This window comes from Trichosurus vulpecula, chromosome 5 (genome assembly GCF_011100635.1).
Source record: "Trichosurus vulpecula isolate mTriVul1 chromosome 5, mTriVul1.pri, whole genome shotgun sequence".
Classification (NCBI taxonomy): Eukaryota; Metazoa; Chordata; class Mammalia; order Diprotodontia; family Phalangeridae; genus Trichosurus; species Trichosurus vulpecula.
Genome location: NC_050577.1, coordinates 93,391,057 through 93,416,254, shown reverse-complemented (window position 1 = coordinate 93,416,254; position 25,198 = coordinate 93,391,057). Strand labels below are relative to the sequence as shown.

Here is a 25,198-nt window from a genome sequence, read left to right as displayed (position 1 = left end):
CCCAAATGAACCCTCTACTACAGCCAATTCACCCTCCTCACTGCCTCAACATGTCAGGCTCATTCCTCCTCCGAGTCTTTGCTTCTGCTCTTATTAGAGAAGGCGGTGCTCTTCCTTGATCCTTGTGATCCTTCAAAATTCTGCTCAGATTTCTTTTCCTTCATAAACCTTTCCATGGCTAGTTCAGCCCCTAGTGACCTCACTTTCTTCCTTTGAGCTCCTATACCACACTTTTCTCCATATTACTTGTTTGCACAACCATATGGTACTCTGCATCGTGACTTAATTGTTTCATGTTTCTACATCTTGTCTCCCCAGCCACACTGTAAGCTTCCTCAAGGGGACAGATCCTATTTTCTTATTATCTCATCACCTTCCTCTCTACCAGCCCAGGTGCAGTATTTTAAGAAAGGTAGGTGTTTGATTATTACCTGCTGAATGAATGGCAGATGTATTATCTCTTTGCATGGCAAATGAATCTTCATTTGCACCAGAATTGTCTGGCTGAGCTAAGTCAAGCCAATCCAAATGGACATGTGGATTTTTTTTTAAGTGCTGCTAGCCTCAGGAGTAAAGTTATGTGGCTTTGCTAGAGTTCTATTGAACATGAACTCAGCTAGCAGTGACAGGTAATGGCAAAAGTGGCAGTGTAGAAAGAATGCTGGGCTTGGAGTCAGTGGATCTGGGTTCAAATCCCAAGCTTTGCCACTTACCAGCTTGGGTGGGTCACTTAACCTCTATGGGACTTAATTTCCTCGTCTATAAAACAAGACAACTTAATTTTGAACTAGATGGCCTCTGAAGTCCCTGCCTAATCCATACCTTTCCTAAACAACCACACCTGGGCTGGTAGAGAGGAAAGCGATGAGATGACCACAGGGGAAGGATCAGATCTTCTCTGGTCATCTCATCACCTTCCTCTCTGCCAGAAGATAAGCTCCTTCCCCTTGAGGAGCTCATAGTGTGGCAGGGGAGACAAGGTGCAGGCACATGAAACAATTAAGTCACAATGCAGAGTACGATATGGTTGTGCAAAACAGGTAACAAGGAGAAATATTACAGGAACTCAAAGGGAAAAAGTGAGGTCACCATGGGCTGAACTAGTCAGGAGCGCTGGGCCTAGAATCAGGAAGACTTTTCCCTTACAAGACCTCAGACACTTACAAGGTATGTGTTCTGGGCAAGTCTCTTAACCCTGTTTGCCTTGGTTTCCTCACCTGTAATGGGGATGATAATAGCATCTACTACCTAGGGTTGTGGGGTGGATCAAATGAGATGACTGTACAGCGCTTAACATAGCACCTGGCACACAGCTGGTGCTCCATAAAGACTAGCTATCATTATCACTGTTGGTAAGAGCCGCTGGCTGGCCAGTGGAGAGAGCGCTGGGCCTGGAGTCAGGAACCACCTGAGTTCAAATCTAGCCTCAGGTTACTTACTGGCTAGGTGATTCTTAACCGCTATCTGCCTCAGTTTCTTCTGAGGATCATAACAGCGCCAAGGTTGTCACGAGGATTAAATGAGATATCTGTAAAGTGCTTATCACATAGTAGGCACTTAATGAATACTTAAACCTATTCTATCCAACTATCACACCATCTGTTTCCTGTGTATATCAGTCTTGGTTACCCAACAGGATTCCACTACACTCTGGCCTCATCTGCAGTGTTGTGCCCAGTGCTGGGCACCAAGGTTTAAGAAGGACATTGCTAAGCTGGGGTACATGCCACTGGCATGGTGACATGGGTGACACTGACATGAGTCCGTATCATAGGAGTACTACTCAAAGGAACTGGGCATGATTAGCCTGAAGAACAGATATGAAGGGGGAACATGGTCTCTCTCTTCAAGAAGGACTGTTACATGGAGGATTTGCTCTGTTTGGTACCAGACAGCAGAACTCAGAGCAATGAGGGGAAGCTGAAAAGAGGCTAATTTGACCCCAAAAAATCCTTTCTGATAGTTGGGGCTATCCCAAAGTGGAACGGCCTGTCCCCAGACGTGCTGGGGTCCCTCCTCCTTGGAGGTCTTCAATCAGAGGCAGGTCGCCATTTATTGGGTATACCATAGCAACAGAATCCTTTTGTATATGGGTCAAACAAAATGGCTGAAGAGTTTCCTTCCAACTTTCAAATTCCGTGATCCCATATCTGCTTGTATATACAGGACAGAGTACCTAACAGGTGCGAATGATACATGCTGAATTCTACCTGGCCTGCTTTCAACTCTGCTCAAAAATTCAGTATTTCCTAAGGCCTAAAGACCAAAAGGTCTTTACCAATGCCCCTTTAAACGAGAGGTGCTTATTTGCAAGGGATTTTCATTATCATCATTCAGGAACAAATGCATTAATGTTCTACTCAGCCTTTGGGCCTTTCACCACAGCCCCTGAAGGGTCAGGACAAGCCAGAGAAGCCTGGAAAAAGCAACTGGTTTTTATCTGTGTACTTCTGGGCTTGGCCTCTACCCACAGTATTCCCCACCTGGTATCCCAAGAAAGAATACGCAACTTACTGTCGTGGAGGTAGCATACGGAGCCGATGCTGCAGAGGGAGGCTTGGCTGAACTCTGGAAGGAGGGCAGGCAGAACCTCTGGCCTGTGTCTGGGGGAGAAGAGGAGGCATAAATTCGAGCTTCTAATCTCTCAGGTTCATTCTTATAGGATTCAAGAGGAAAAGTGTGCTGCTTGATCACTTGGGTAGGAGTGGATGGTGAAGAGGAAAGGCCGGAGGCTGTGGAAGAGAAACAACAAGGTGCTATTAGCAATCTGGCCTTGACCGAGTGTATTAGGAGGGCAGAGTTTATAATCTCAAAGAGGATCATAAACATGTCTGAAACGTTCGGAACCGCCGGATATAAGAAACTCTCAAAGTAGAAGGCAGAAGAATCAAAACATTTATTTAGGCTCCACAGTAACCAACCCATGAACCAGCAACCCCATTTTGATATATTGATCAAAAGCTTCCAGGCCCAATAAGTACGCCTTGAAAGAGTAACCAGGAGGCTACAGAGAAGCATGATTGCGTAAAGCAAAATCATGTTTCCCCCTCTATGGTAATAAGATTACCCACTGGCCTGAAGTCTTTGTTCAGCTTTCTCCCGTAGGTCAGCTCTGCTACTGGCAGCTCCTGCTTCAGCTGTGTCTGTGGCTGTGGCTGTAACTGACGTAACTGTCGTAACTGCCTCTGTAACTGCCTCTGGCTCCAACTGTCGCTGTAACTGTCGCTGTAATGGCCTGAAGTCTTTGTTCAGCTTCCTCCCGTAGGTCAGCTCTGCTACTGGCAGCTCCTGTTTCAGCTGTGTCTGTGGCTGTGGCTGTAACTGACGTAACTGCCGTAACTGTCGCTGTAACTGTCGCTGTAACTGTCGTTGTAACTGTCTCTGCCTCCAACCGGAAAAGGAAAAGAGGATCTTCCAGCTGTCCTCTCCCCTCTTATAGAGTTTTTGACATCATCAAGCACCACCTGAACGACCAGGGCCGATTGGTTCTTGACTTGGCCCCTCCCCCTAGCGTAGCCGTTAACACCTCCCCTCAGCCAGCCCCATGACTCATCACACAGGAAGTTGTCTGCTGCCTGGAATGCTCTTTGGGCTTCCTGCCCCGGAAGAGCAAGCCACAGTGTCCAGAGGCTCAATGAGGTAAGCTGAGTCATTCAAAGAAAACAAAGGCCATTCTGGCTACACCGAGTCAGGCAGATGGTAAAATCTGTGCTTTCCTAAGGGCTGATGGCCTATATCAAAGTCTTTTGTTGAAAAAATTCCGCAGAGGACTCACAATCTCTTTCTGGATCCCCTCCCCCCATGCCATCCATGAAGATTCCACTTCCTGCATCCTTACCAAGTCATCGTGTTTCTCTCACACCTATTCCATACATATGTTTAACCCCTTTTCTTTATAGGATGTTATAGGGCATACAAAGAAGTATGATGCTGTATCTGCATGGTGCTTATCTGAGGAGACCCCATATATACACATGAAAGTTAAATAATGATGAGTTCGATAGTAATACTAGACAACAAGTGCAGAGTTGTTTTAGGTGCTAAATGTTTTAGTATTAAGTGAGTGGTATAGACAATAAATGCTATACAGTTCAGGGGAGAGAGAGAGAATCTTGTGGCCTGGAGTGACCAGGGACAGCTTCATGTGGGAGGTATGACTTGTTCTGGGCCTTCAAGGATGGGTAGAATTGCCTAGGTGAAAAGGAAGAGGAAAGGAACTAGCTGGAGTGCAAACATGGGCATGAAAGTGAAAGAATATAAAGGGTGTTCTGCAAACGATGAGTGAGTTGGCTAGACCAGAAGCATAATGTAGGGGAATAGACTAGAAAAGAGGCTTAGAGTCAGACTATGGATGGTCCTGAAGGCCAAGCTATCTCTAGCTCCCTGATTTCAAGGAACGTTTTCCCTCACTCAGAGATAAATTTCAGAGGACAGAGGAAATGATACAGTTTAACAGAAAGAACCTCAGAGTCCCCAGTTTGGGTTGACTTTTGTTCTTGTCCTTTGTCCCTAGTGCTTAGCATGGTGCCTAACAGAGTAGGCCCTTAATAAACGTTTGCTGAATGAATGAATGGTCCCCACTCCACCTTCAAATACCTTTGTAACCTCAGGAAAATTAAAACCTCTCCGTATCTCAGTTCTTAGTTTTCTTATCCATAATAATGAAGAGATTCAATGAGATCTGGGGTTCTTAATTTTCTTTGTGTCACAGACCTCTTTGGCAGTCTGATACAATCCATGGAACCTTTTTCAGAATTATGTTTTAAAATATATTTTATATATATTTATATATTATATACCTTATATATAATATATATTTAAATATATAGAAATTACAAAGGAAACTTTATATTGAAATACAGTTATCAAAATATATATTGTAGAAAGACAAAATACATATAATCCAGGTTAAAAAACCATAAACTAGATGATCTTTTTTGGTTTGTTCCAGCTTTAAGATCTTCCCACTCAAATCCTTCATTTTCCAGCCACCTTGCTTTTGCTCACACTGTTCCCGATGTCTGAAGTAATCCTCCCTCTCCTTCCTCCAGTCTCCATCTATTGAAATCTTACTTATCCTTCAAGACACGCATCAAATGTTATCCCCCTCAGACGTATCTCCTAATGTCACCAGTTGGAATTGATCTTCCCCTTTCATAATATAATTTTTTGTGCCCTGTGTTATAGGTTTTTTTTCTTTTTGTGAATGCACCATATTTCCCCATCTGGGTTATAAGATCCAAAGGACAGGAAATTGCGGGTCAAAATAAAATGACTTGTGCATTGTCATAAAGGTAGACGGTGGCAGAGTTAAGGCTGGAAGAATTCAGGTCTCCTCAAAATTTCCCACAGGGAAAGTATTGCAGGTAAGATTATTCCCATCCTCTAGATGAAGAAACCGACAAAGATTAAGTGCCTTGCTTGAGTTCACTTACATGATAAAGCCAGGATGAAAACCTAGGTCTCCTGGATCCTAGCTCCATCACTTGTGAGAGAGTTTGATATGCTTAGAGTTGAGGAAGGTGAGGCAGGATGGTTAAGATCTGACGTCTTTAATTGTTAAATGGTTAACATCTGACCTCCACTAATCAATACTCTTTGGGTCCCAATGACAGACCTAACTAAAAGTGCCCTTTTAATTGTCCCTTTAACATTTATCAGAGCCTCAGTTCAGACCCTGGCCTTTGCTTTTCTGATACTCTTCCTAAATGACCATGCTGTTCTTATTTAACTTCCATCTCTGCCACTCTCCTTTATTCATGCTCAGTTAACTTGGACGTGTCCTTTTTAAGCAAGAATTCTTCCCATGAATTTCCTATTCACCCACATCAGTGCCTCTGGGAACTCACCCCCTTATTTACTCATCAGAAGAAATCCTGCCTGCCTGCCTCACGAGACTTTTGTTCTTCAGACCCTCTTCTTGTGGTTCTTGAGCTAACTTCACCTTTAGAGTCTCAGGCCACAGGATCATACCTCTTCCACCTCTGGACTCTCTGAAATTCGCTCTCCTAAAATTGGCAATATTGTCAGTACAGGAAGGAAGCACGGCAGGGTGTGGAGGGGGGAAGGGAATTGAAGGTGGTTATGCCTGTGACTTTGTTTCTGATTATACTGACTGAGCTCACTGCCCTGGTTTTCTTAAGATAGGACTCCTACTTTGAATCTCCAAGCAACCTCAGGTCTGGGGAGAAAACGTATGATACACTCATTCATTCTCACTAAAGCCTTAATAGTTGGTAACAAAGATATCCTTTCAAAAGAAATCTGAGTTTTAGCACTGGTTGATACTTTGGTACCCCAAAGGTACCAGACTGTACTTGTACCTTTATAACGCTGTAACGGTGGAAATACAAGAATCTGAGATAAATATAGGGGATGTATTTGGGGGCAAGGAGCCTTTCCTTAAACCTCTCAAATCAAAACATGTAAGAAGTCACCTATTCTACCTATAAGTAAGGGATTTCCTATTTAGATCAATGCCTGAACTTGATGGTAGAAGGTTAGAACAGAAAGGGATCTTAGAGATCAGTGAGGACGGGAGAATGGAAGGGAAATGTCCAAGGTCACAAAGTGAGCTGGTGGCAAAGCCAGGACTAGAACTTGGGTCTCTTCACTCTGCATCTTAGACGATTACCTCTCCTGAATATTAGGTATTTTTCATAGACCTGAAAACTAGTTTCTAAAAGCAAACTGAAAACATACACATATGCATATATATGATATACACAAACATATACACACAAGAGTCAGGTGTGTGTGTGTGTGTGTGTGTGTGTGTGTGTGTGTGTGTAAAATCAACTCTCAAAGGCCTAGTCAGATGTTCAGTCCTTGAGCCAAGATAACTGGACTTTTCCAAAATGTTGTTGCTAACAACAGAAATGCTGCCTTAGGAAACAACAGTGACTGAGTGGGAAAGAAGGTTGGACTGGTGCTTGCCTGTGGGCCTTTTAGGGTAATTTTTGTAGCTGTGTTTGGGATTGCATAATATAGAGGGAAAGAAACAATCGTGGTACATTCAATCCCCTTTAACTATTTCAAATAAAACAGTTTTTTCTCAATAAAACGAGGTAAATTGTCAACTTCTCTCCCTCCCTCCCCACCCTCCCACCCTATGACCCTGGTCCCCAGTCAGTCAGTAGATATTGGGCACCTATGTGGGACACCCTGAATTTAGAGCCAGAGGGAAAGTAAAACCAAGTCCCTGGCTTCAGGAAGCCTATGGCTTAGTTATGGAGATAAGACAAGAAAGACAAACAAAGCAAAATAAAATATATAAGGCTGTAGTTTTATAGGAGTTTGAAGAGGATAGAGGAGAAGATAGAGGTAGATGGGAGTGGTCCAGGAAGGCCTAAAGGAAGAGGCATTTGAGTTGGAGCCCTGATTCCCTTAAGATAGATCTACCAATGTATTATTAAATTATTTAAATTATTTAAATACATTAAAATGTATTATTTATGGTCTTTAAAAAAAAACCCACCACCACCAATGACTATCCATCCCTTCACCCAACAGAAACCTCTCTTTTAGGAAAAAAAAAGAAAAGAAAAGGACAGTTAAAACAAATCAACATATCGGCCATGTCTAACAATGAATGTATGCCTCGTTTTGTACCTGTTTTCCACCACCTCCCTATCAAGAAGTGGGAGGCCAACTTTACCATTAGTCAAAGATGTCAAATTGATTATTAATCAGTTATGAAATCCTTCAATGTTGTTTTCTTTCACACCATTGTAATCACTGTACAAATAATTCTCTTAGTTCTGTTTTCTTGTCTCTGCCTTTATTTACACAAATCTTCTCAAGGTTCTCTGTATTTTCCACATCGATCCTTTCTTACAGCGCAATAATATCCCATTACATTCATATACCACAATGTATGTTCCTATCTTCCTAAAGCCCTATCTATATAGGACAAAGTCTACTATGTCAACAGTAACCCAAGAAGACACTGTTCTCAGGGAGGCCTATTTCTTTTTCTGCAGAGAATGCTTTTTCTTTTCTCTTTTAATGGTTCATTTTAGGAACAGGGCTGCAAAGCCTTTGAGGGTGAACAATGCCTTTTGATTCTCTAACTCCTATGGCCAAGACAAGTTAATAGGTTCAGTGAGTCAACAGAAACTGCTCCTGGCTGCTTCAGAGGGTGCCAAATGAATGGTTCCAGACACTAGGGAGCCGTAAGCCGGTGACCAAATGGGACCAAATTGTGCTTTGTCTGCAAAAGGAGGAGGAAGGAGTAAAAAGAAGGGCAAATGAGGGGAGAAAGGAGAGAAATAAGAAAAAAAATGAAGAATGGAGGACAGAAGAAAGAAACAACCAGAGAGGAGAGCAGAGAAAAAGGAGAAGGGAGGAGAGAGAACAGAGAGGAAAGCAGAGAGCAGAGTGGATGGAAAAGGGAAGAAAGAGAGCAGAAGAAGGGAGGGAAGGAAAAGAGAGGAAAGAGGACAGAAGAGAGAAGAGAACCCCAGCTGGGCTTCTGAGTAGGCAACACACTATAGTAGAAAAAGTATTAGATATGACATCTGGAGACCTGCTATATATAGTCTTAGATATGTTGCTAGATAATTGTACCACTTTGGGCAAATCACCTTCTCAGACTCAGTTTCCTCATCTTTTAAATGAGGGGGTTGGACTGGATAATATCTAAGGTCTATCTGAGCTCTAAATTCTCATGCTCTAGTTCTAGGTTGTTTTTTGATCTTGGGACCTGAGTGGACCCAAGTCATCTGATGACACTGACGAGAGAAGAAAAAAGGGAGCAGAGAAAAGGGAAGACTACTTGATTCTGATCCTACATCTCAACACCAGCTCTTTTAACAGTCATTTTTCCCCTTTCGGTAGTTTTCTAAACTCACTGCTACAATCCAGAATTGTTATCAGCTGTGTGGTGTGGGGTGGGGGTGGGGGGGAGGGAGAGGGAGGAAAGGAGGGAGGGGCAAGAGAGAGAGAGAGAGGAGAGAGAGATAGAGAGAAGAGAGAGAGAGAAGAGAGAGAAAGAGAGGAGAGAGAGATAGAGAGAAGAGAGAGAGAGAAGAGAGAGAAAGAGAGGAGAGAGAGAGAGGAGAGAGAGAGAGAGGGGAGAGAGAGAGAGGAGAGAGAGATAGAGAGAAGAGAGAGAGAGAAGAGAGAGAAAGAGAGGAGAGAGAGAGAGAGAGAGGAGAGAGAGGGGAGAGAGAGAGAGAGAGAGAGGGGGGGGGAAGAAAGAGAGAGGGAGAGAGAGAGAGGAGAGAGAGAGAGAGAGAGAGAGAGGGAAAGAGAGAGAGAGAGAGAGAACATGATAGAGGGGGGGAAATGGAGGTGGTCACTGAGAGATTGTCTCTGAGACAATATGGCCTTAGGCTAGGGTCAGTAGGCCTTGCTCCCAAGGGATGGAAGAAGAAGACTGAAAGGAGACAGAGAAACCTGGTTGAGGTGAAGAGAAGGGAATGGGAAGCCTAGGATTACTTCTTAGAAGAAGGAAGGCATTTAGGGCAAAACTAAATGATGTTTGGTTTCATGTTCTTTAGCTCTTGATGAAGACCTGCTTTCCTGCCCATGGGGGTTAATTTAGGCAAATTCTCTCAAGATCATTCAGTCATAGGATTCTAGGGCTGCAAGAACTTGGAGCTCCTCTGGTACAAAATCTTTCTGACCCTAAACAGGACACAAATATGCTTCTTTGTGATCTGGTACTTGAAGGGGAATTTAAACACGTAGGCACCATTTCTTAAAAAAGAAAAAAAAAGAAAAAATTCTCCTGAATTTAATCAACACCTCAAAAAAGAGAAAACATTCCCCTTTACAAAGTAGAAGAGAATAACCACCACTATTACATAGAGCTTCTTTTTAAAATGTATATTATGACCACAACATGTTACTTTCTGAGCTGTCCTTGGTTTATCTCTGAATTTCTTTTTGTTACCTTCTAAGCATTTTAAGATACTTCAATAACTCTTTTTTATTTCTTCTTTTTACTTTGTGAACACTATCACTGTCTTCCCCTTCTCCACCTCCCCAGATAAAATGGGAAAGATAAAATTCTTTTAACAAATAAGCATTGTCAAGCAAAACAAGCCCACGTATTTGCTATGGCCAAAAATATATGTCTTATTCAGCACCTTGGGTCTATCACTTCTCTGTTAGGTGAGTGGCATGCTTCATTCCTCCCCTTTAACCCCCCTCCCCCATTTAAAAAATTTTTTAACTAAAATGAGAATCTCCATATACACAACAAAAGAGAAGTTTGCTCATGAAACTGTGAATCTCTGTTATGTACATCTTGTTTTTCTCGTAAGTATATAATAAGTTCAGTGTATTGTGTTCAAAGCTGTCCTGCCTATCTGTGATTCCTTCTGGCCTCCCTTCTGTTCTCTTCTGTCTTTTTCAAAAACATGTTTCAATGACCTTCCTTTCTCTTCTTTATCTTTAAGCAATCCCGTCCCCAGTTCCCTTCTTCTTCCTCACTCACCTTGCTAAATTGAGATGCTTGGATTGGGATGAAGAATGGTCCCAGAACTAGCCTCTGCCCCTGCCATCCTTCTCTCACCAAAAAAAAAAAAAAGTCCCTTTCCCTATTCCTCAGTTGGCCAGGAGGATGAGGAGCATTTCTTTTTTAGAAGAGATTTTAACACTCAACAACCTGAATCTGGACCAGCTATCTAGTCCAACCTCCTGATTTTACAGATGAGGAAACTAAGACATTGAAGTGATTTTTCCCAAAGTCATACAGACAGTAGTAGAGCCAGGATTGGAACCCAGTTGCCAATCACTTGTTCTTTCTGTTCTTCTCTCTGGTCAACTCTTAGCTCTGACAATCTGTATACATGACATTCTGTATACCCCTAGGTAAGGGTTGTTGAGCAGGAAGAAAAGAACTAAAAAATGTTTTCTTGCTTGGGACCTGGGAGGAGAAATATATATTATGTAATATATATATATATATATATATACATTATGTAATTGTATTATACAATAAGCATATTATACATATATATGTGTGTGTATGTGTGTGTATATATATATATGTATATATATATATATATGTATATATATCCTATTATCCATTATGTGCTCTCCTTCCTATACAGCCTGATTCCTGACTCACAATCAGCAGAATATGTCCTTTGAGCTATTTTTCTAGAAGTGGGATGAATTAGCACTGAGTCATCCACACTCTTGCTCAGTCTCTCTTGTGACCAAAGGCACACAGTCTGCAAAGTGGTTGGCTAGAGTGAAGGCTATAGTTTGTGCTATGGAATATAACCAGTCCATACCAGAGAGGATTAAACCTCATGCCCTTGTTCTCATCAATCAGTCAACAGATGAAAATGACTCACTTATTACTTTCTAGTCACATGGTGTTCCTGATTTGAAATGGCATCTCCCAGCTTGAACATTCCACCTTATTCACCAAACTTCAATGTCAATGACTTATGGCTGCTGCCAGAAAATGAATCTATCCTCAGAGCCTGAGTATTCTTCTCCATAAAATGAGGAGTTTGGGGGAGATAATTTCCAAGGTCGTTTCTACCTCTGACATTCTGTGAGCCTGTCTCTCTCTCTCTACCCAGCTGAGGTTTGCCTTTGGTCCTCAATCACCCATTTCATGAAGCCCTTCCTCTTTCCTCCAACATGAGCACTGACATAGCCATTCCTTTAAGGTCCAACTCAAGCCCCATCTCCTCTGCAAAGTCTCCCTCTCTGGCTGCTTATTGCCTGACTCTGTCAACAACCTCCAGGAGACTTAGTTCGAGTCATCTTTTTGTGTCTGAGAGGAAAACTAGTCTCTAACTAATTGCCTTCTTTTCATGCCCACAGCCTCATTGTTAGTATCACACGATTTACCATTTAAATTACACACTGCTTTATAGTGTTCTCTAATAATTTCATGAGTGTCTGGTTTGTCTTCTCCAGTGGTTTATACACTTAAGGTAGGGTCCATGCCTTATACTTTTTTCTGTACTCTACAGCGCTTTACACAGTGCTGAGCATGCAGAAGGTGCTCAATGAAGACTTGATTAATTGATTAATCCCTCCTTCCCAGCAGCATTTGCGTTTCCATAGGGGAAAAGGCCTTAAGAGAGAAGTAGTGAAGGAGATATTTTTGGCTGGAGGAGCACTTCAGATCTCATAATAGAAGTGGTTACCTACTCCTCCTAGGCTTAAAGTCAGTCCCAATTAGGAGGACCCAAACCTAAAGATAATTGGAGAGCTTCAGTTTATTTTGCATGACTCTTGTTGAATTTTTCAGTTCTAGCCCAATTGGTTGACTTGATTTTCCCAAACTCACCATTCCATCTCCTGCTTTTGTATCTTTGCCTAGACTCTTCCCCATGTTTGGAATTTATTCCCTTTCCTCACCTCCACCTCCTAAAATCCCTAGCTTCCTTCAAATCTCAGGACAGATAGCACTTCCTCTAGGAAGCCCTTACTATATACACCCTTATGTATAGGAGAGTTGTTCATGCCATTTCCCTCCTTAAAATTTTCTCCCTTAAATCCTCACCTAGACTTATCTCTTTATTTCTTATATTTTCCCAGTAGAATATAAACTCCTTGAGGGCTGAGACTATATTTAGTTTTGGCTCTGAATACCCAGTAGCTAGCAGGATGCTTTGAACCGAGGAGTTGCTTTAAAAAATTGTTAGTATTATTGGATTTAACTGGGAAAGTGTTAATGGAATAGCCTGAATGGAGAATTCTAATCCCTTAAGGTGGTTCAGCTTGTTTGCCAAAACTTTAGTAACCTGCAGGAGCAGCCAGTCATTGTTCTCACCTTTAAACAATGATATCAAGATGATACTTGGAACTAATCTGCATAGGTTGATGTAGATGCCTTTCACCTCTGCAGGGACACATAGCCTCAGTATGTTGGTGCTAATCTGTATGGTATGAACTTGTATACTTATCCAGGACAAGGATTTTTTTAATTGTGTTTTTTGTTTTTTTTTTTTTTTACTTTGAATCGCCAGTACCTAGGACAGTGACATGTACTTGGTGGATGCTTAATAAATGTTTGTCAGCTGAGTAAGGCCAAGGTTGCATGTCCAATCATGAAATCAAACCCTAATCAGCTCTTATAACACTGTAAACAAACTTAGATGAGGCTTGGACCATGCCTGGATTTAGTCACAAGGAGTTGGGCAAGGAAGAGTAGACATTTCAGTGAAAACCCATTTCCATTACTGGAAAAGCATCGGCTTTAAAGCATATGGTTCAGTGGTAGGACAGCCTGCATGTGTTCATATACAAGGAATGTCTTATTAGCTTTGTGGCCTACTAGATGGGCCCTATTATATTCCAAAGAATCTGAAGTTGAGTTGGAACATAAAAAAAGTCTGAATTTAGTTTGTTGGGATGTATGCTGAGGAAATACAGTTCACAACAGCAACCAATCAGATGGCTTCCCTAGCTGTTTCCATTCCTGATTAAATACCTTTCCAACCCCCTATGTAAGGGGTGTTCTGATGCAAAAGTCTTCTCCCTGGGTCCATCCTGGCCACCCTTCTCCTATGTTATCCAGCACAATTCATTCATTCACAGGACCCTAGAGTCACAGAATGTTAGGCCACAGGATCATAAGATTTAGAGCTGGAGGGACTTTAGGGAAAATACTAAGACCTACCTTATTTATATAGTGCTAAGTTTTGCCAAGCACTGTACATATTAATATATGCTGCTCTTCACATACACCCTAGGAGATAAGTGGTGGTGTTGTTGCTGCTGCTGTCCTTATCATTATCCTGTTTTATAAATGAGGCAGTTCTGATACACTGGCATTTCCCTTTCTTTACGCCTCCCCCACCCTGGGTGATACGGTGTTTGACTTTTTTTTTTGTTTTTGTTGCTGTTTGTTTCATTTTTAGTAACCAAGGCAAATCAGTGACAAGGGTGATCCAGGTTAAAAGAAATAAACTAGATATCTACCCAACAGGATCGACTGATTTAGGATTCACACGCTAAACCCTAGAAAGCAACAGGATCAGAAATTTAAACTTGGAAGGGATCTTAAAGGACTTCTAGTCTAATTGTTTCATTTTTATAAATGAGGGAGATTAATTCTATAAAAATTAAGTGGCTCGCTTAAGGTCACACAGGTAGTTAAATGGCTGAACTGGTATTGGAAACCATATCCTTTGATCCCAAAGCCAACTCTGCTGTCTCCTGCAAGTATCCTAAGGAGACAGTGTGGTATAGTGAGGGGTACAATGAAGAGATATTTAGGTTTAGAACTGGCCCCGGCTGCCCCATTAGTCAGCTGAGTTTATCTTTATAATCCTAGCCTCCCCTTTGGGCATATTTTCATCATCATCATCATCATCACCATCATCATCATCATGCATGGCATTCAACATTTGCAAAGTACCAGTTAATGATAGCTGGCATTTACATATTGCTTTAACACTTTACATATATTAACACATTTAATCCTTACAACAACCCTGTGAGGTAGTGCTAGTGTTATATGGTATTTATTATATATCCAAGGCAGGATGTGAAGTCAGGACTTCCTGATTCTGAATCTAGCACTTTATCCACTCTGCCACCTAGAGGCCTCATTACACGAGGTGCTAGATTCCATATGTTAGAGGAAACAAAGACAAGCAGGATATAGCCCCTGCCCTTGGAGAGCTTACAGCATAGTTAGGAAAACAAGAAAAAACAAAAGTTGTAATTTAAGGTGCCAAGTATTTAGATGTACTTCTATGTGTATATATTCTGACCATCATACCGCCACTCCCCCCCGCCAAAAAAAAAAGAATATAAGCTTCCTGAGAAGAGGGATGGTCTCAATTTTGTCTTTTTACCCCCAATGCCTAGCACAATGACTGGCACACAGTCTTTAATAAATGCTTGTTTATTGATTAAAGACGGTACTATAGAAAGTTAATCGATTAGGGAAGGTTTCTAGGATTAGGTAGAACTTTACAGAAGGGGTAGAATTTAACATGACTGGATAGAAGGAACTATGGGAAACATATGATACAAAAGTGAGGCAGGAAATGTGCATGGATATGTTTAAGGAATATTAATTGACCAGTTTGTTTGGAATAAGGGATATGGGTTCAGGATACCGGGCCTACTAGATTTTAGGTCTGTTGTTCTGTTTTGAGTCTAGTAAAATGTAGCATTCGTGTAAATGGCCATAAGTATCTGAGATATTGCAGCCCAGAGGGACATGGGGAAAGGCTACTTGCCCCTAGGCAGAATGATGAAAGGCATGCCTACTTACCTGTGAAATTTTTATAATCCATTATCCATTAATATTTTACCTTTCTTTGAATACTCAGGAGGCTTCCACCGAACTTGCTAAGCCTCAATATTCTGCTTTTAATTGTATAAGCTAATTATGTGAACAGTTCTACAGTCGTATCAATATATCCAATTTCAGCGCTTTGTCTTCCCTACATGGGTTGCCCATATCTCTCTACTGTATCTCTCTTCTTTTCACTCTGTATCCTTAAGGTTATGTGTGGGTATATGTATGTATGTGGGTATATACATATACACATACATATTTATATTTAAATATGTTGTGTGTATATATGTATATATATATGTGTGTGTGTATATATATATATATACTTGCTTTATTCATTCTATTGAAATATTCCTACTGTCTAAAACTGTTTTGTCAGTCTCACTGAATCTGTTCCATCCAGCCTCATGCTAATCAGTAAAAGAAATATATTTTTTCCATGATGTAAGCAAAGGACTGGTGGCTCTTTCTTTAACAAGGGTAATGGGAGATAATGTTGAAATGGGTAAGGGGCAGATTGTGAGGGCTCATAGCTCACAGATTTAGGGCTGAAAGAGACCTTAGGGATCACCAAATTCAGTCCTCCTCATTTTGCAGATGAGAAAGCTGAGACACAGACAGATCTGAAGGACTTGCTCAAGGTCACACAGGCTGTAGATGTCAGAGGCACAATTCAACATAGGTCTTCATACAAGCCTCACGACCTTTCTTCTTTACCATATCACCTCTCCCATCTCATTTAGTATCCAGTATTCAAGTTCTCTCCCTCCCAGATCACTGCCTTGTCATGGCAGAGGGCTTGCATAGCTCAATGAAACCATGAGGCAGCAACAAAAAAACATCCCAATGAGAAAGAAGAGCAAGAAAGCAAAATGGTGGTCTGATGAGGCTTTACAAATAGCTAAGGAAAGAAGGAAAGCAATAACATAGGATAGGATCAAGAATAACATAACAGGATCAAGAAATGAAGTCACCAAAAGACAAAGGGAAAGAGTTACAAGACTGAATGCAGAATTCCAGAGAATAACAAGGAAAGATAAGAAGGTTTTCTTAAGTAAGCAATGCAAAGAAACAGAAGAGAACAACAGAATGGGAAAGATAAGAGATCTCTTCAAGAAAACCAGAGATATCAAGGAAAATCAAGGTCATGCAAAAATGGGCATGACCAAAGACAAAAATAGTAGGGACTTAACAGAAGTAGAAGACATCAAGAAGAGGGGGCAAGAAGGTGCAGGAGAACTATACAAGAAAGAACTTAACATCACGGATAACTACTGTAGTCTAGAGACATATATCCTGGAGAACAGAGTCAGCGGGGCTAGTGGAGGTGCCAGAATTCCAGCTGAACTATTTAAAATCATAAAAGATGGCGCCGTTAAAGCGCTACACTCTCTACGCCAGCAAATTTGGAAAACTCAGTAGTGGCCACTGGATTGGAAAAGATCAGCTTACAGCTCAATCCTAAAGAAGGGCAATGCTAAAGAATATTCAAATTACTGAACAATTGTGCTCATTTTACACGTCAGCAAAGTTTTGCTTAAGATTCTGAAAGCTAGGCTCCGGCAATATGTGAATTGAGAATTATGAGGAGTGCAGGCTGATTTTTCAACAGGCAGAGAAACTAGTGACCAAATTGCCAACATTCTTGGACTTATGGAGAAAGCACGAAAGTTCCAGAAAAACATCTACTTCTGCTTCATTGACTACACAAAAGCTTCTGACTTTGTAGATCACAACAAAATGTGGCAAGTCCTCAAAAAGATGGGTGTACCAGACCATCTTACTTGTCTCCTGGGGCAACCTGTATGAGGTTAAGAAGCAACAGTTGTAACCAAACAAGGATCAAGTGATTGGTTTAAGACTGGGGAAGAAGTATGACAAGGCTATAGATTGTCACCTTAAGAGCACATCTTGTGAAATGCCAGGCTGGATGAATCAAAAGCTGGAATTAAGGTTGCTGTGAGAAACATCAACAATCTCAGAGATGCAGATGATACCACGCTAATGGCAGGAAGTGAAAAAGAATTAAGAAGCCTTTTGATGAACTGAAAGAGGAGAATAGAAAAGCTAGCTTAAAACTTAACATAAAAAACCACCACTATCATGGCAACTGGTCCCATCACTTTCTGGCAAATAGAGGGAGAAGTGGAAGCACTGTTAGATTTTATATTCATGGGCTCAAAGATCACTGCAGATGGGGACTGCAGCTAAGACCACAAAAGAAAGAAATTAAAAGACACTTGATCCTTACAAGGAAAGCTATGGCAAACCTGGAAAGCATACTAAAAAGCAGAGACATCACCTTGCCAACAAAGGTCTATATAGTCAAAGCTTTGGTTTTTTGCCAGTAGTAATGTATGTCTGTGAGAGATTGACTCTAAGGAAAGCTGAGTGCTGTCGAATCTATGCTTTCAAGTTGTGGTGCTGGAGAAAACTTTTGGGAGTCCTTTTGGACAGCAAGGAGATCAAGTCAGTTAATACTTTTTTTCCCACCTAACAGTATTTTATTTTTTCTAATTACATATGAAGATAGTTTTCAACATTCACTTTTATAAGATTTTGAGTTCCAATTCTTTTCTCCCTCCCTCCCTTCCCAAGATGGAAAGCAATGTGATATAGGTCATCTGACTGATACATGTACAATCATCAAATCAGTTAATACTTAAAGAAATTAATTCAGACTATTCACTGGAAGGTCAAATACTGAAGCTGAAGCTTAAATGCTTTGGTCACATAATGAGAAGGACTCATTGGAAAAGATGCTGATGTTGGGAAGATCGAAAGCAAAAGGACAAGGGGATGACAGAGGATGAGATGGATACTGGGAGAAACGAACAGGAGCTTGAACAGACTTCGAGACAGTGTAACAGATAGAAAGGTTTGCTGTGCTATGGTCCATGGGGTCACTGAAGAATCAGAGTACTGAATGACTGAATAACAAAAACACTCAAGTTCTTTCTTCTCTCTCAAAATTTGCCCTCAGAAAAGGATCTGATGAGCTCATATAATGAGGTTTTAATGACTTTTAAAATTACTCTTTCTAAGAGGATAGCATCTTTCTTAACACGGACCAAGGTCTTATTGGTTAGATTTGAGAAATGGATCTGTGATCCTCCGGTCTGATGATCTCTAACTGGAATTTCAGGCCACAGGCAGTGGGGGTGGGAGGTAGGAAAGGCCTTTTTTGTGCCTGGGTCTTACTCAGCTTTGTTCTTAGGTCAGCACCTGGAGTTCTGCATAATTTCAGACCAATACACCAAACATCTGTTACCCCTAGAAAGGCTGTTTATAACAAAGTATTTAATAGATTCTTGCCAGATAAGTGCTATCTGTTAAAAACAGGCAGTATTATTGTTAAAATCAAATTGTGTTTGGGGATAAACTCAGGATTAAGGCGTGCAGAGATGGGAACAGAGGGAGTGTCAGATGGCCAGCCGGCCCTATTTTAGCAGACACTTTATTGAGGGAAACCTCTGGCTATTAGTAGCTGGATGTGGCAGGCTTAGAGAAGAAGGTGGCTTGATGCAGAGGCATCCTCACTGGGCTGGGAATCACAAGACCTAGCTTTCCTAGCTCTGCCACTGCATTGCAACGTGACACATACAACCTCCCTAGGACTGCTCCCTAATCGATCAAATGAGAAATGTGGGCTAGAGGATCTTTGAGTCCCTTTGCAGGTGTGACAGTCCACGTGAAGAACTGGTTTGCCAACTCCTCAGCTTCATGGGTTATGACCAATATGGTGACTTCCCTCTCTTGTCTATACCTTCTCTCAGACTCTCCAGTTGTTCATTCCACTGTTGCCCATCCTAGGCCTGAAATTTTAGTACCTCTCAACAGCACTTAGCTCCGTCATGAGACTGTTCCTTCATCCCCACCAGCTGTCTACCAACCTCATTTTTAGCTTTTAATAGTTGCTGAGACCAGCTCCCAAAACAGAGCCTGAAGTCAAATGAGTAATGGAGGTAAATACATCCAAATAAGGTGGGAAATCACTTTGGCTAACCCAGGCTGGATAAAGAGAAGGCGGTTTCTGAATGAAAAGCATTGCCAGGCCTCTACACTGTGTCCCAGAGACTTCCCAGGTGTGTCGTGGGCTGAAAAAAGTTGAGAAATATGTTTCTACAGTATGGATTTGGAGAAAACAGATCCTGGGACATGATTTCAGAAGACTGTCATAGGAGTTCCATTTGTAGAATAGGGTTACTGTTAAGTTAGGTGTTGTAATGGATGGAGTCCTAGATTTGGAGTCAGGAAGTCCTGAATTTGAATCCTGCCCCCAACATTTAGTAGCTGTGTGACCCCGAACAACTCACCTGACCTCAGTCTCAGTTCCCTCAACTGTAAAGTGGGGATGATAATATTACCTACCTTGCACGGTTATTGTGAGGATGGAATAAGATAATATATGTATAGTGCTTTGTAAAACTTAAAATGGTATAAACATGTTGGTTATCACGCAAGTGGAGCCTGAAGGAGGTGGAAATACCCTAACATTAACCAGCAGGCCAACAAGAGTCCCCATCTCCCTCATCGTGACAATGAGATTGTCATGCCTCTCATCCCCCGTCCTTGCCTGACAGAGGAGAGCAGTCCCAGCATGTCCCGTGCCGGCTACAGTGATCTGCTGTGGGAACATGGGCCCTTGGTTCTGTTGACTCAACACACCACCTGGTATCTCCACCCTTGTCAGGCACCCTGAGCATGTAATGCTTGGTAAGACTGAATGAAATCTGTCCATGTGTGAAGAGGGGAGGGGGAAGGGGGAAGGAAGCTGGAGGGGGCCTTTGCAACTGGGATCCAGGCCAGGCCGCTGTTTCTGTCATCATCACTGGGGCTCGTTTCTATGGTGCTGTTTTGGGCATCTCAGCCATTCTCATTCATATCATGCAGAAAGTGAGTTCCGTGAATTATCTCTCCGTGGTGATTAATTTGTAAAATTCTCTGCAATGGGGAGAGGAAGGAAAGGGGGAAGCTGTGGGACAGCTGGGAAGTTGCAGATGGAAGGGAGTCAAGCATCTCTGCACAGGAACACACACATCTGCCTTCTCCTTTTAAAGATAATCTGGGTTCTCATAAACCCATGGCAGAAGTGAATGACCTAAGGCCACCCAGTTCATCCCTGTGTCTCCATGAATGATAGCACCGAACTGTTCTAGCCAGTCCACTTTTGGAGATTATCAAAGAAAGTGATTCCACAGTCCTTTCTGACTATCAGGTCCCACTGTTTACAGGTGGGCTACAGATGCACTCAGCACCCAATACACAATGATTATAATTAGTTAAGACCAGTAGTAGGTCACTCTAGCTGCCTTTCTACACATCCTTCTCTTCATCTTCCCTAATGCCTGAACTTCTTTTAACTGGAGGAGGAGAGGGACAGGTTCTGAGCAGAGCCTCTGATTCCACAATGAGAAAAAAGGCTTAAATGTAAATACCCTGATTGCGAGGTTTATAAGTCTAAATTCTTATTTACAATAAGGTATAGATGGCCGATAAAAGACCCTTTGCAGAGAGTAGATTTTGATTAATGAGGAAGGGGGAAAGTCATAGAAAGAGGAAGCTGGGAACAACCAACCTTATTGACTTCACAAATTGTCCCTGAGAAAGGTCTAGAATGGAAGGAGATTTTAAATGAGCACGGGGAAGAGGGTGAGATGAAGAGGAAGTTGGGAGAGAGGTAAGAAGTTCCCATAGCTTCAGCCCACCTAAAGTCAGCTCTATTTGCCCTGATATGGTTACCGACCTTCCTTCTAGTCTTTCAGAATCAATGCAAAGAATCTTCCGGGAGATCCTTATGCCTGAACCTCTTCCCTCTCTAAGTCCCTCCAAGAATCCAAGTTAATTCAATCAACAAATATTTCTTAAGTGCCTACTGTCCATAAAGTAGTGCATCAGGTACTGAAGGGAAATAGGTCAGCCACCACACTTGTTTTGAAAAGGTGAATGTGTTCCAGCACGACTGACATATTTGGGAATAATTTGAGCATCAGTTTGCTCATGCTCTGTTTCTTCCTGGAGAAAGCACAAAATGCCACCCTTCTGATGCCTATGTCACAGACAAACTTCAGGTCTTCGTTAAAGTAAAGTGTCATATTTATTGTATGCCTCCTGGTGCAGGAGGTGTGGGCAGAGAAGGCCAGGTCTGCACCATCGCCCTCTCCACCTTAGCCCGCTTGCCCAACTTCCATGAGACCTTGCCAGCCTGGCCCCACGAGGAACTCAACAGAGCCTGAACAACAGCCTGAGGCCATGCATGCCACTTCTATTTACTTTAATACTTAGGTATTCCTTAACCATTTAACATGCATAAAATTGTGCTACTGTTTTTATTAGGTCCTTATCTTTTTTCTCTGTCTCTAATGAAGCATTTGAGTATTGTTCTCCTAACCCCATTTATCCCCAAAGCCCTGAGGGTTTTTTTAATAGATTTTTTTTTAATTTAAATTTATTTAACATATTTAGTTTTCAGCATTGATTTTCACAACAGTTTGAAATGCAAATTTTCTCCCCATTTCTACCCTCCCCCCCCCACTCCAAGATGACATATATTCTGGTTGCCCTGTTCCCCAGTCAGCCCTCCCCTCTATCACCCCCCTCCCCTCTCATCCCCTTTTCCCTTCCTTTCTTGTAGGGCAAGATAAATTTCTACGCCCCATTGCCTGTGTATCTTATGTTTTAGTTGCATGCAAAAACTTTTTTTTTGTTTTTGAACATCTGTTTTTAAAATTTTGAGTTCCAATTCTCTCCCCTCTTCCCTTCCCACCCACCCTCCCTAAGAAGTCGAGCAATTCAACCTAGGCCACATGTGTATCATTATGTATAACCCTTCCACAATACTCATGTTGTGATAGACTAACTACATTTTGCTCCTTCCCAACCCATCCCGCTTTATTGAATTTTCTCCCTTGACCCTGTCCCCTTTCCAAAGTGTTTGTTTTGATTACCTCCACCCCCATCTGCCCTCCCCTCCATCATCCCCCCCCCCCTTTTATTTATTTTTTTTAACTTCCTCCCTCTTCTTTCCTGTGGGGTAAGATACCCAACTGAGTATGTATGGTATTCCCTCCTCAGGCCAAATCTGATGAGAGCAAAGTTCTCTCATTCCCCCCTCACCTGCCCTTTCCCCTCCTCCCACAGAACTGCTTCCTCTTGCCACCTTTATGTGAGATAATCCATCCCATTCTATCTCTCCCTATCTCCCTCTCTCAGTATGTTGCTCTCTCATCCCTTAATTTCATTTTATTTCTTTTAAATATCTTCCCTTCATCTTCAACTCACCCTGTGTCTGCTCTCTCTCTTTTACATATATATATACACACACACACACATATATACATACACATACATACATATACACATAGATATATACATGCATACACATTCACTTATATATACACATAAACATATATGTATATATATACATATATATATGCATATTCCCTTCAGCTACCCTAATACTGAGGTCTCATGAATCATACACATCATCTTTCCATGTAGGAATGTAAACAAAACAGTTCAACTTTAGTAAGTCCCTTGCAATTTCTGTTTCTTGATTACCTTTTCATGCTTCTCTTGATTCTTGTGTTTGAAAGTCAAATTTTCTATTCAGTTCTGGTCTTTTCACTGAAAAAGCTTGACAGTCCTCTATTTAATTGAAAATCCATATTTTGCCTTGGAGCAGTTTTGCTGGGTAGGTGATTCTAGGTTTTAATCCTAGCTCCATTGATCTCTGGAATATCGCATTCCAAGCCCTTTGATCTCTTAATGTAGAAGCTGCCAGATCTTGTATTATCCTGATTATGTTTCCACAATACTCAAATTGTTTATTTCTGGCTGCTTGCAATATTTTCTCCTTGATCTGGGAGCTCTGGAATTTGGCGACAATATTCCTAGGAGTTTATTTTTGGGATCTATTTGAGGAGGCAATCGATGGATTCTTTCAATTTCTATTTTGCCCTGTAGCTCTAGAATATCAGGGCAGTTCTCCTTGATAATTTCTTGAAAGATGGTATCTAGGCTCTTTTTTTGATCATGGCTTTCAGGTAATCCAATAATTTTTAAATGATCTCTCCTGGATCTATTTTCCAGGTCAGTGGTTTTTCCAAGGAGATATTTTACATTGTCTTCCATTTTTTCATTCCTTTGGTTCTGTTTTATAATATCCTGATTTCTCATAAAGTCACTAGCTTCCACTTGCTCCAATCTAATTTTTAAAGTAGTATTTTCTTCAGTGGTCTTTTGGACCTCCTTTTCCATTTGGCTAATTCTGCCTTTCAAGGCATTCTTTTCCTCATTGGCTTTTTGGAGCTCTTTTGCCATTTGAGTTAATCTATTTTTTAAGGTGTTGTTTTCTTCAGTGTATTTTTCAGTATTTTTTGGGTCTCCTTTAGCAAGTCATTGACTTGTTTTTCATGGTTTTCTCGCATCCTTCTCATTTCTCTTCCCAATTTTTCCTCTACTTCTCTAACTTGCTTTTCCAAATCCTTTTTGAGCTCTTCCATGGCCTGGGACCAGTTCATGTTTTTCTTGGAGGCTTTGGTTGTAGGCTCTATGACTTTGTTGTCTTCTTTAGGCTGTATGTTTTGGTCTTCTTTGTCACCAAAAAAAGAATCCAAAGTCTGAGACTGAATCTGGGTGTGCTTTCGCTGCCTGGCCATATTCCCAACCAACTAACTTGACCCTTGAGTTTTTCAGTGGGGTATAACTGCTTGTAGACTAAAGAGTTCTATGTTCCACGTTTGGGGGGGAGGTGCCAGCTCTGTCACACCAGCACTACTCCTTCCCCAAGAACCCCCCGCCCGGGCTGGGCTTAGATCTTCAGCAGACTGTGCACTCCTGCTCTGATCCGCCACTTAATTCCTCCCACCAGGTGGGCCTGGGGCCAGAAGCAGCAGCAACTGTAGCTGCCCCACGTCCGCTGCCCCTGGGGCTGGAAGCCGAACTGCGAACTCCTTCCACTCCTGCAGCTTTTCCCACTAACCTTCTCCGCAGTCTTTGGTGTTTGTGGGTTGAGGAGTCTGGTAACTGCCGCAGCTCACATATTCAGGGCGCTAGGGCCCCCTCCGCCCGACTCCAAGTTTGGTTGTTCCACGCTGCTCAGGCTGGGCTCTGCTCCACTCCGTTCCCAGCTCCCAGCTCCTAGCTCCCAGCTCCATGTGGAATAGACCTCACCCAGAGACCATCCAGGCTGTCCTGGGCTGGAGCCCTGCTTCCCTCTGCTGTTCTGTGGGTTCTGCCGTTCTAGAATTGGTTCAGAGCCATTTTTTATAGGTTTTTGGAGGGACTCGGTACGGAGCTCACACTAGTCCCTGCTTACCAGCCGCCATCTTGCCCTGAGGGTTTTTACTGTGCAGTTTTGTATATCAAAGTGTTTTGGGGGGAACAAATAGCAGAACTGATTGTACAGAGATAAGGGATACTATAAGATACTACTAAGATAAGATACTATCCCTGCCCTCCAGGTGCTTATCATGAAGTAAGAGAAATAAAATGCATGCCCAAACACATGTGTGCATACATATATGTATGTATATACATGTGTATAAGTGTGTGCATACACGCATGTATATATAAATGTATATGACCTCTAGTTACTTGAGCTTTGAAGCTCATCTCTGCTGTCAGCTCTCACACAAGGCCTTTGCTACCTCCTTCCCTTCCAAAATACCTTGCCTTTATATTGTGTATGTTTTATATATCCTTATATGCACATACTTTCTTTCCTGGCAGAATACAAGTTCCCTGAGGGCAGGGACTGTTAGATTTCTTTTTGTCTTTGTATCCCTAGTTCCTGATAAATAGTAGTTGCTCGATGATCACCCTAATAGTAGGGAGGTTAAAGGGTCTGCAAGGAATTCTTTCAAAAGGAAGATAATGTCTGATGTTTAATAAATGCTTATTAAAAAAAAAAACAAAAATGCTTATCGATTGTCTGGTTATTGAATATGGTGTGGGAAGAGT

The 25,198-nt window shown here is 41.8% G+C and overlaps 1 protein-coding gene across 2 annotated transcripts in view; it reads right to left on the bottom strand.

The window, feature by feature from the left end:
- PRKAG2 (protein kinase AMP-activated non-catalytic subunit gamma 2) overlaps positions 1-25,198 on the bottom strand; it is a 459,590-nt gene that overhangs the window by 131,215 nt on the left and 303,177 nt on the right. For both annotated transcript variants that reach the window (XM_036758525.1, XM_036758526.1), the window contains one exon: positions 2,515-2,732. In XM_036758525.1, the coding sequence (XP_036614420.1) occupies positions 2,515-2,732 (218 nt within the window). The remainder of the gene's footprint in view (positions 1-2,514; positions 2,733-25,198) is intronic.